General features: G+C 38.9%; 1 protein-coding gene across 3 annotated transcripts in view; it reads left to right on the top strand.

Moving 5' to 3' along the window:
• Positions 1–12788, top strand: part of SNX4 (sorting nexin 4) — an 83261-nt gene that overhangs the window by 28902 nt on the left and 41571 nt on the right. For all 3 annotated transcript variants that reach the window (XM_073305188.1, XM_073305189.1, XM_073305190.1), the window contains exon 2: positions 5262–5380. In XM_073305188.1, coding sequence (XP_073161289.1) covers positions 5262–5380 — 119 coding nt within the window. The remainder of the gene's footprint in view (positions 1–5261; positions 5381–12788) is intronic.

Raw genomic sequence — 12788 nt, 5'->3', positions numbered from 1 at the left:
GTGGACGATAGCAAGCTGGGAGGGGCTGCAAGTGCTTTGAAGGATAGGATTAAAATTCAAAATGGCCTGACAAACTGGAAAAATGATCTGAAGTAAATAGGATGAAATCCAATAAGGACAAATGCAAAGTACTCCATTTAGAATGGAACAATCAGTTGCACACATACTAAATGGGAAATGACTGTCTAGGAAGGAGTACTGCAGAAAGGGATCTGGGGGTCATAGTTGAACCATAGTGTTATGCTATTGCAAAAAAAAAAAAAAAAGTGAACCTCATTCTGGGATGTATTAGCAGGAGTGTGGTAAGCAAGACACGAGAAGTAATTCTTCCACCGTACTCTGTGCTGATTAGGCCTCAACTGGAGTATTGTGTCCAGTTCTGGGCTCCACATTTCAAGAAGGATGTGGACAATTTGGAGAGAGTCCAGAGAAAAGTGACAAAAATTATTAAAGGTCTAGAAAACATGAGCTATGAGGGAAGACTGAAAAAATTGGGTTTGTTTAGTCTGGAAAAGAGAAGACTGAGAGGGGACATGATAACAGTTTTCAAGTATATTACAAATTTTTACAAGGAGGAGGAAGAAAAATTGTTTTTGTTAACCGCTGAGGATAGGACAAGAAGCAATGGACTTAAATTGCAACTTCCTAATTGTCAGGGTGGTTAAGCATTGGAATTAGTTGCCTACGGAGGTTGTGGAATGTCCATCACTGGAGATTTTTAAGAGCAGGTTAGACAAACACCTGCCAGGAATGGTCTAGATAATTAGTTCTGCCACGAGTGCAAGGGAGTGGACTTCACGACCTCTCGAGGTCCCTTCCAGTTCTATGATTCTATTACATGCCTTGTTTTCCCATCTATAAAATAGGGATTACACTTACCTACTTCTCAGGGGCCTTTTGAGGCTAAACTTACTACACATGTGAAGCACTTTTAGACCCTTGGGTGGAGGCTAAACTCACTACACGTGAAGCACTTTTAGACTCTTGGGTGGAAGGTACAGTAGACAGGTATTATGACAAACAAAATTATATTAAAATAACATTAGACTTTTCTTTCTGATTTCCTCTGCTCACACGTTTATTCCCACTAACTGTGAATTTTGACACCAAACCTATGTGTATTCATAATTTTCCTTGTTTTTTAAATAAAACAGAAATTTGTGTAAAGGAGTTGGAGCAATGATAACTTGGAACTTATCACTGATGATCTTACCTGATAGTCATATCTTTTAAAAAGATACTAAAACAACTTTTAAAATAGATTGGGATGCATCTTGTTGGCTCCTAGTAAATGGCATGCCTGTTTCATTAGGATGACTGTCAGGAAACCAATTCAAAATGATAGTTTAAAGACACACCTAGTCTACTTTCATGGCTTACATAGTGTAGTCTGCTGGTGATTTATCAGTATTCAGGTGAGTTTATACTACAAACTTCACGCAGCTGGCCCTGTCTATATTAGAGAAACTATTTTAACAAAAAAAATTATGTGAATGAAAGCTAGTGTTGTACAGGAAAATAAGTGTTAGCTATATGTTTGCAAAATTAAGGCGTTCCCAGATGTTCCTGATACTCTCACCCATGTGATTCTTTAATAGTGGCTTGAAAATTGGCTGAACCTACAGGGCACGTCACATAAACCATTGTAGTAGACGTAAGCCTGTACTGCAGTGGCAAAAGATTGTTTGGTTCACTCTACATATAGACCTTTATTGCATTGTCAGACTAGGATCTTAAAATTCTTTGGCTCTTTCTAAGTAACCTTGTTTTTATGAAAACTATTAACAAAGAATTTCATTCAAAAATTTAAATGAAAAAGTCCTTTGAGGAGACTTGCAAACTCTGCTCTAGAGTCTTAAAGTAACTTCTTCATTATAGGTTTCAGAGTAACAGCCGTGTTAGTCTGTTTTCGCAAAAAGAAAAGGAGTACTTGTGGCACCTTAGAGACTAACCAATTTATTTGAGCATGAGCTTTCGTGAGCTACAGCTCACTTCATCGGATGCATACCGTGGAAACTGCAGCAGACTTTATATATACACAGAGAATATGAAACAATACCTCCTCCCACCCCACTGTCCTGCTGGTAATAGCTTATCTAAAGTGATCATCAGGTTGGGCCATTTCCAGCACAAATCCAGGTTTTCTCACCCTCCACCCCCCCACACAAATTCACTCTCCTGCTGGTGATAGCCCATCCAAAATGACAACTCTTTACACAATGTGCATGATAATCAAGTTGGGCCATTTCCTGCACAAATCCAGGTTCTCTCACCCCCCTCCCAAAAACCACACACACAAACTCACTATCCTGCTGGTAATAGCTCATCCAAAGTGACCATTCTCCCTACAATGTGCATGATAATTAAGGTGGGCCATTTCCAGCACAAATCCAGGTTTTCTCACATCCCCCCCACCCCCATACACACACAAACTCACTCTCCTGCTGGTAATAGCTCATCCAAACTGACCACTCTCCAAGTTTAAATCCGAGGCTCGCAACCTGAAGCAAATACTCACCAACAACCACATACCACACAACAGAATCACTAACCCAGGAACTTATCCTTGCAACAAAGCCCGTTGCCAATTGTGCCCACATATCTATTCAGGGGACACCATCACAGGGCCTAATAACATCAGCCACACTATCAGAGGCTCGTTCACCTGCACATCCACCAATGTGATATATGCCATCATGTGCCAGCAATGCCCCTCTGCCATGTACATTGGTCAAACTGGACAGTCTCTACGTAAAAGAATAAATGGACACAAATCAGATGTCAAGAATTATAACATTCATAAACCAGTCGGAGAACACTTCAATCTCTCTGGTCACGCAATCACAGACATGAAGGTCGCTATCTTAAAACAAAAAAACTTCAAATCCAGACTCCAGCGAGAAACTGCTGAATTGGAATTCATTTGCAAATTGGATACTATTAATTTAGGCTTAAATAGAGACTGGGAGTGGCTAAGTCATTATACAAGGTAGCCTGTGTCCTCTTGTTTTTTCCTCCCCCCCCCTCCCCCAGATTTTCTGGTTTAACTTGGATTTAAACTTGGAGAGTGGTCAGTTTGGATGAGCTATTACCAGCAGGAGAGTGAGTTTGTGTGTGTATGGGGGTGGGGGGGATGTGACCATTTTTAAAATCAAGATTGAATGTTTTTCTAAAATTTATGATCTTGTTCAAACAGGAATTAATTCAGGAAAGTCTGATGGCCTATGTAGACTAGATGATCACTGCGTCGTCCCTTCTGGCTTTATAATCTGTGAACAGGTACACGGGGTTTGTGGCCTCTATTTCAGCCGTACAGCCTGTTCCTCATTTGGGTGATGATACAGAGCACTTTTGGAAACTTGTGCTGCAACGTGCTTGTATAATATAAGATTCCTAGCACATCCTTTGCTAGATTGTTTTTTCTACATTTCCTGGAATATTTTTGTTGGTCTTAGACCATAATTTACATAACCACATTCTGCTGTTTCCAGCATGTAATGCTGTGTAGGACAGCTCATATGTATCACTTTACAATATATCTTTATGGCAACTAAAAATAAATAAATAAAAAACCCCACCACTGCTGTGAGTCTGTCATCTAGGTCTGTCTCTGGCTGAAATGACAAACCAAGGTCCTGACCAGATTCCATATAAACTCCCTGAAATCATTCACCTTGAATTTGGGCTGGACACTGATATTAGCATATCTAGCTCTTGTTTAAAAATCACCCAAGAGATAGTGGTGGTGTCAGTGACCCACCCAAATTCAACTTGACTAATTTCAGGGTGAGTTTACGCAGGGAGAATGTAGTTTCAGTAGAACAAGGCTTTTGTTTTTTGTTATAGTTTGTCTTAAACTGTTGTGTAGAATTTTGTACTATTCAATAAATGCCACATTCTGCTTTTCTATACTGGTAATTTCCTGAAAGTCTTTCACTAATGCTAGCTCCAAAGGGAGTGAAAGTTTAGGCCGGCTGCCACTGGTTTTTATTGCTGTATTATCTAACTCTGGTTGTTCATATTGTAGAAATTAAACTTTTTTCCCCTCCAAAAGTTCAGTGATAAAACCATCTTTTAGCAGAACCCCTGCTAAAGAAAAATGCATTTGTATTTGTATGTATGGTAAATCTGTTTTCTGTTGACACTCTTTGCAACTTCCAATAGATGTGCATGCATTTCTTCCTACATGAGAGCTGAGGTTTTCTGTAATTTCTACGGTTGCTTATGGCATGAACCTTTCACTTGAAAAAATAGTAGCTGCAGGATTACATTTTGGAGTAGAGTAGGAGAGGTTAGTTGCTGCAGAGCACCAAATGCAGTCTCTCCCCACACAGATCCATTTACAGTGCTGCTGCAAAAAATCACTTTCGTAGCTCGTTGCTTTGACGAGATCACCCCTCTCTTTGCATGCCTCCACTGACTCCTCTTTCTGCATCACATCAAACATAAATTGGTTTTCATTTTCAAGGCCCTTCACAGCCTACCATATGCTATTGAGATGTTGCCTCCTGCCTCCACTCTACCATTGGCGCCAATTTTCATCATCCACTTGTTAAATGTTCAAATAAGCACCTTTATGCTTTGTCTCTCCTGCCCCTCATGCTTGGGAGGAGTTCCCTGTAAGCATGTGCAAAGCTATCTTATTGACCTTCTTCCAATCCTTCGTTAAAACGCTCCTTTACCCTAAAGCCTACAACAACTTGGCGGTGGTCAGACAGCTGATGTGCTCAGATTGCTGCCTGCCAGTCAGACTGACCAATATTCTCGCTGTTTTTCTTGTGCTTCCCCATCTGTCTGTATCCACCTGTTGTCTCTTGTCTTTGTATTGTAAGCTCTGTGGGACAGGAACTGTCTTTTTGTTCTGTGTTTGCACAGCGCTAGCTCAGTGAGGTCCTGGTTCGTGCCTGGGGCTTCTAAGTGCTGCTGCAAGATAAATAATAAAATAATTCTCAGCGTTACATTGGGAAAAGCTAATAAAGTGGCTACTTGTCTCTTGACTGAAGAGTAAGTGTGGGAATTCTACATGTGAGGCAAGAAGAAAGTCATTAAAGCTTAGGCTCTGGTGTTTCAAAGACTTACATATATGCTTAACTTTACTCGTTATCAGTAGTACTGTTCACAGCATGTTAAGCATGTGAGGAAAGTCTCTGCAGGATTGAGGCCTTACTACTTAAACAATAGGGATGGGGGAAAGGAGGAAGGAATTGATACATATTTCTTTCTTAAATGACTTGTGTGACCCTTGTAATTTTTCTTCTAAGATGATGGAAGATTGTTTGTCAAAGAAAATAGAGATCACTGTCTCAGAGGCAGAAAAACGGACTGGAAGAAATGCCATGAACATGCAAGAAACCTACACTGCTTACCTCATTGAGACAAGGTGGGTAATAAGAACTAAGATGAAGGTAGGTTAGTAGATAAGCTATTTTTAAAAAAGGTACTGTAGCTTCTGATGATACATTATTTCTTTAAAACTCCCATTTAGAGTCCAAGTGCAGTTACAGTGAGAGAACTGGGTTAGTTTCTGCTTTCAATTACACAGTATCTATTTATATAGGAAATAGTACAACTTTTTATGTGAAAATGTGGCAGGTGACAAAGGGTTAGAGAAACTCTGGGCTGGTCTACACTATGGGGGGAGATGGATCTTAGTTAGTACTTAGATCTACTTACCGTGGTGTCTTCACTGCGGTATGTTGACGATTCCCCTTGCGCTTCTCGTTGAAGTGGAGTACCGGAGTCAAGGCTAGAGCAATCGGCGGTCGATTTATCAATACTAGACACGATAAATCAACCCTGGATGGATCTATCGCTGCCCGTTGATCTGGCTGCTAGTGTAGACATGCCCTCTGGATGAGCAGCTCTAATCCATATCGTAGGTAACTGTTCATCCTGTGTTTTTTGGAAGGTGCATCTGAAAGATTTTTTGACACTGTTAAACAGCAACCTTCCTTGATGCATGCTTGATTTTCGGGGTGAAATGTGCTTGGTCAGAATGTACATTGTGGCTGAAAATAATGATTTGACTTATTTGGCATACAGTAAAGCAAAGAGATATCATATATTTTGAATCGCGCTACTTAAGTCAAAACTCATAGCATTTAGCTGTATGCTAAATTTATCTTTTAAAAAAAAAAGGTACTGATGAAATCAAATTAATGTTTTCCTCTTTGAGGGGCATTTTAAAGTAAGTATTTAATTAACCTACTCCTCTTACCAAGTACCAGTTCAGGCATACTTTTGTTGTTTTTTAAGTGGAAATAGTTTTTGTTGCTTAAACGGTTTTTCAAATCAAGTACTATTAACTGTATATGTAATGCAGATATGGCAAACACATTTCTGTCTACGCAATGAAGACTATTTGCAATTTTAAATGTTGAAGCAGTAGTGAACAATTGTAAAAAAACAAACAAAAAAAAACCAAAAAAAACAGGTCAGACTTTTTCACAAGATAGATTTCCCCCTGTCGAAGAGCCACTTTGATACCTTTACTCATTTTGGAAAGCACTTTATTCTCTAAGTGGTCCCATAAATGGGACAGCTTGTGGAGATTGCTGCTATTCAAAAAAGTAAAAGGTTCACAATCCAGCCCTAGATAGGGTACTATACCTGTTGCCATTGACATCAGTAGCATGTATATGTATGTATATTTTATGAGTAAATCTGGAAAGGTGAGGTCTACATAGAACTTTGTGAAACTAATAAAGTTTAATGATCTTTTACACAGATACTAAATTCATATATTGTGAGGAGTTTAAATTGCAACGTAAGTGACATTTTCCAGGATATGAGGCACCCCGTTAAGTAGTTAAGTGGCTCTTTAATTTGTAATGGCTTTCAAACATTCCTTTGTAGGATAATTTATTTCACACTGATTGTTGATACTGTAAAGCTACAACATACTCATGCAGAAATACTTCTGTCATATATTATCCTCAATTCTAAGAATAGGTCATAACATCTTTTTTGTGCATCATGCCTGTATATGTTAATAGAGTACATGAGGTTCTCTCTCACTTCGGAAGTTTAACTTCATAAAACAAAGGCTCCAGGAGAGAAATTCCTGCTTTATTTGTATTTATAGGAGTAACATACATATTTCCCACTACTGTAGCTTTGGGTAGTTGGTTACATGTACATTTATAAAACTATAGAATTTTTTTCTTTAAAATGTACTATATTAAAGTTAGGGATGTGTTTGAATCTTTTATTCAGATACAAATACTGGCAAAATGGTATTTTTATTTGACAGCTAGGGAGGGGCAATATTTAATAGTTCTAGTGGCTATGTGATATGAAGTGCACTCTGGTGTGCCTCTGTTAGAGCTGGGCAAAATTTTCAGATAATACTTTTTTGCCAGAAAATGCATATTTTAGGTTGACCAAAATGTTTCGCAAATCAATGTCAAATTAACGAATTGTTGTGGCTGAAAATACCAAAACAGTTCTGAAAAAAATGAACCATTCTATTTCAATAATTTCAAAACAAGCATTTTGATCTTTTTCTGTTCAGACTGATATAAAGGAAAATCCTTTAAATGAAATATTTTGGGTCAAATGAAATGTTTGACCTGAAACAGTTTTTTTTTTTCTGGTTCAGCCAAGCTGGAAAATCAGTTGTTAGCACAACTCTAGTCTCTCTATACAGCCCCAAACCATGTTGATGCCTTCTCCAGTTCCCATCACTTTTGCTTGCGCAGCTGTTTCCCAGTGCCAGAGTTGTCTCTCATTGCCCATGTTCTCACACATTACCACTCAGATTCTTATTCAGTGGCCAGCAACTACTAAGGCCAATTACACAGTTGTCAGACAAATACTGAAAATGTGGATTTGTCCCATTCTGTTTGCAAGGAGTGCTGGCTTCCCAGTACAAATGTAATTGCAAGCTATTAAACTGACTTCATACTGAGCTTGTAAATTTTGAGTGGGCTTCACAATATTCCTGAAGATAATAGGATATTTTGTTATTCTGTAGCTAAGGAATAAAATTCGTTCACAATAGTATGAAAGAAGAACATTAAATAACAGTTGCATTATATTTACAATTATCCATGGGTTTCAAGATTTCCACTGTCCAGGTTTTAAATATGTGGTGGTGGTGGTTGTTTTTTAAGTCAAATTGTACAAATAACTAAGAGTGAACTAAACTTGAATGCGGCAGCGGCAGTCCAAAAAAGCGAATAGAATGTTGGGAATCATTAAGAAAGCGATAGAAAATATCATATTGCCTCCAGATCAATCCATGGTACGCTCACATCTTGAATACTGTGTGCAGATGTGGTCGTCCCAGCTCAAAAAAGGTATATTGGAATTGGAAAGGGTTCAGAAAAGAGCAACAAAAATGATTAAGGGTATGGAACAGCTTCCGTCTGAGGAGAGATTAATAAGACTGGGACTCTTCAGCTTGGAAAAGAGATGACTAAGTGGGGATATGATTGAGGTCTATACAATCATGGCTGGTGTAGAGAAAGTAAATAAGGTGCTATTTACTCATTCTCTTAACACAAGAGCTAGGGGTCATCAAATGAAATTAATAGGCAGCAGGTTTAAAACAAACAAAAGGAAGTATTTCTTCACACAGCACGCAGTCAACCTGTGGAACTCTTTGCCAGAGGATGTTGTGAAGGCCAGGACTATAACAGGGTTCAAAAAAGAACTAGATAAATTCATGGAGGATGGGTCCATCAATGGCTATTAGCCAGGATGGGCAGGGATGGTGTCCCTAGCTTCTGTTTGCCAGAATGAGCGACAGGGAATGGATCACTTGATGATTGCCTATTCTGTTCATTCCCTCTGGGCACCTGGCATTGGCCACTGTCAGAAGACAGGATACTGGGCTAGATGGACCTTTGTCTGACCCAATATGGCCGTTCTTATGAATGTGCCTTGGTAATGGAAGATAAGTATGTGGCTATTGGAAATATACCAAGCTGGGCACATATACAAACTGAGCTAGGGTGACCAGACAGCAAGTGTGAAAAATTGGGACAGAGGGTGGGGGATAATAGGAGCCTATATAAGAAAAAGCCCCAAATATCGGGACTGTCCCTATAAAATCGGGACATCTGATCACCCTAAACTGAGCCGTGAGAAGACCTAATGTGTTTCAAACTATCACTGGGCGTCAATGAAACTCACTAACTGGTTTGTTTCAAAATGCAAGTGATAGTATCTCCATCTTCCTTTAAAATTCACAGCATACATTCTTTTCCTAAAGTTTCACCACACCATCATCTGATGGGATTTCCTTATTGATCTGTTGTTTATCAGTGACAATTAGAAAACTTGGTGTGGATTTCTTTCTCTGACAACACATTGCAGCTCTGTAGGCTGCGAAAGTCCAGCGTATCTCAGATGTCGGACTTCCCAAAGGGATCCCATTTTATTTAAATTCTTGGTTTACATTGTTAGCATTGACTCAAAAGATCTTACGGATAAAACTTTTTTCTTCAGTTTTCTATTTTCTAACAGTCCTGAGATAGTGTATCCGTAACACAGCTTCCATAAAATCACTGTCAGAGCACTTTTCCTCTTCAAAGCACTTGATAAACATACACCTGTCTTTGCAGTATCCCTCTGAGATAAGTAGGTAAATGCCATCCGCATTGTACAAATGAGGCAGAGAAGCTAGGGTGAACATGGGTGCCTAAAAGTCAGGCACCTAAATAATGGTTGCCTGATTTTCAGAGATGCTGAGCACCTGCAACTCCTATTTCATGCCGGAGGAAATGCAAGTATTCAGCACCTCTGAAAAACCAGGCAATTTTAAATTTAAATAAAAGAGCTTTAGGTACTGAAAATATTGATATAAGTGATTTTGTTTGATGACAGCTCTCTTTGGCAGCTTTTAAACCTGCCAGTGTTTGATAGAAACAACTGAAATGTGAGACAGGTGAATGAAATGTGATCCACCTGTGTTCCATACTGCCACAGCTGAAAAACTGTAATGGCTTTTAACCATGGAATCTGCTCAAGGGTGGTTCTCTTTTTAAATCTAGTTGTCTTAAAAAGAAAACTGGAAAAATAGAATTTCTATCATATGCAACAATAAGGACACCGTCACTTGGGTCGTTGGCAGGGTTTGAACCAAAGACTTAAAGACCCCTGCTACTTGAGCTAAAGTATAAAGTTTTAGCCGTCATGTAGACCAGCCAGTAGAGGGGGAAGTACTGTAACACATAACAGTCTACCACCATAGCAAATAGTCAGGTATCAGGATTCCTGGATTCTGGGAAGAGCGTGGGATAGTAGTTAGACAGGATTGCCAAGTACCTTAGTTTGTTGCATTCAGTAGGAAAGCCCGTTGGGCAGCATGGCTTTGACCCAAGTTTTGTTTCTAGTTCTGGTAGAAATGATCTTGTAAGCTCTCAGCTAAATTATTTGTAAAATGGAAGAAATTATACTTGCCTCCCCCAAGGGTCTGGGATCAGAGCCATTGCTTAACTTTAAGGGGTTTTAAAGTATATATAAATACAGATAGTGAGAGAAGTGATCCTGGAGTCATAGCCTGCTGGCTCCTCCTCAGTGCCCTATCCCCTACACCACGGTATTGTGAGGGTTTCTGTCTTCTCCGTGGAACAGAAATTAAGTTTCACAATTCAGTATTATTCCATGGGGGCAGTATAGTACATCAGCACTGACATAGGTTTTCAGATTTCATGATGAAGGCATATGACCAGATAGGTATGATGTAACATATAAAGATGGTAGAATGCAGGCTTTACTAAAAAGAAAAGTAACAAAGTATGATCTCTTCATTAGGCAGGGTGACTATTCATGATGTATAGTAAGAATATCTGCTAAATCTAAGATAACACTGAACTAAACATGGTAAGTTTGTGTCTGTATGGTTTTTTTTTAAATATCTTTCCACTGCTGGAGGCACAGGTTCAGGTTCAGTCCATGTGTTGACTTGACCCTTGTCCTAAATTCTTATTCAGGGGATTTAGGGGGATGAACCCTGCTAACCCTGTTTTTGGGCGGGTTTTTTGTTCGTTTTTTGCCAGTTGGTGATTCTTGGATGCAAAAGTGTTTTCTGCCAACGAAACTACCTTTTATCAATATATTTTGGCACACTGTGATTGGTAACTTGCAAATGGTGTTTGACATTACTGTACCTTAATGGTTTTATTCTGTTTGTCATGAGATCCCAATATAGAGATCCATTTTTGGAGAGGTAGTGAGGGAAGGACTGCATGACTCTTCTAAAGGGTACACATATATAGCATCTATATAGAGGATCAACACGGTGTGCTTCAGTGGAGCAACAGTGTCATTTATTGCTCCAGTCCTGAAAGATCAAAGGCAAAACCTAACCATGTAGCTTAAACAGTTAAAGGGGGCTGTTGGTTTTACAAGGAAATAAAGCTCATATGTTTCCTTCCTTTCTCATTTAAGATTCCTGCAGTAATTTCTCTTTGTATTACATTAAGAGCTGTTTAATGGCTCATTTCAGATCATTAGTTTATATAGCAAATGGGAAGAAGTTAAGTAGATGAGCTAAATTTTTCACATTGGCGCTTTGAATTAGGGTAAAGGAATGTGGCTTTTAGAGTAACCTAATCTCCTAATCACTTATGATAACATCAGTTATGAAGGTAAAAGTTGAAGGTTTTAATTTTTGTCATTTAATTTTTTCCAGGCAGGCTGGTTCAGCCAATGAATAAAGTGTATTGTTAGAACTGTACTTTGAGGGGAAACATATGGTTTTCCTATCTGAACATTGTACAAGCATTATATTGTATTTTTAAAACCAAAACAAATTGAAAAGTTTGATTGAATGTCAACAAGTGATTATGATCTTAATTGAAGCTGGGTCTACAATACTTGCATTTTATGATGGAGTTCATAATGTGGCCTCAAAAATTAGATGGTAGTGAAGGTATTAAGTGTAATGAGTACCTCTGTGAATTTCTACTTCCTTTTGGAACAAGATCCTCGAGAGAAGGATTCTTGTAATCGGTGACATTTTATGGCTTCATAATGCAGCCATGTGGAGACATATTTTATAAAATTAAAAAATGCTTTCTCCCATCTTGCCTGCTTCTCCCAAATCCATCCCCACAAAATTCCAGTCCCTCATTAGTACCTTATTGAAAAAGCCAATTCTGTGGATGAAGGTTCACAATCAAGATTTGTATGGTTTTTGTCCATCACAATTCTGCAAAAGCATCCGCTCTTACTTTTCCCAGTCTTATCCCACTCAAACTCTCCAGTTCTGCGTATTTTTCCAAGTTACGTATCATCCATTTCTTCATAGACTAGCAAAAAAAATTGGGGGGAAAAGTAGAGGTGGTGTTTTGTCTTTTAACTATTCACTGCAGCAAAGAATATTTTGAACTATAAATAGCTGTAAATGTTAGTTAAAGAGTTTATGCTTTAGGACGAGTATTAAAGTTAGTTGAATAATAGGCTTGAGAAGCATAAGTCTTGTAGGATTGCATTTTTATTTTTTTAAAATATGGTAAAGGAATTTAATGCTTGTGGGGGGTACCTGATTAAAGCTCTGGAAACTGAAGTCATCTCCATAGAATACTGTCATGTCAGTATACCTCGATACTTAATCTGGAGTGACCACCTCTAGGGATGAGAGCATTCAGTCCATTGGCTTCTGTGTTCAGACCAAGGCTTTTGTGAGTGGGAGAATTCATCCTCCCTAGACATATAGAGGAGGGAGCAAGCCCTTCCAAGGTGGAGGCAGTCCTCCCTCCCCCCCCAATCATAGAGGCAGCCCCAGGAAGGAACTGGGATTTCCGCAGCTACATTTGGGAATAGCAGAAGCAGGGAGC

Source organism: Lepidochelys kempii, chromosome 11 (genome assembly GCF_965140265.1).
Source record: "Lepidochelys kempii isolate rLepKem1 chromosome 11, rLepKem1.hap2, whole genome shotgun sequence".
Lineage (NCBI taxonomy): Eukaryota > Metazoa > Chordata > Testudines > Cheloniidae > Lepidochelys > Lepidochelys kempii.
Note: the sequence above shows the minus strand (reverse complement) of the source record. Positions and strands in the feature narration are given on the sequence as shown.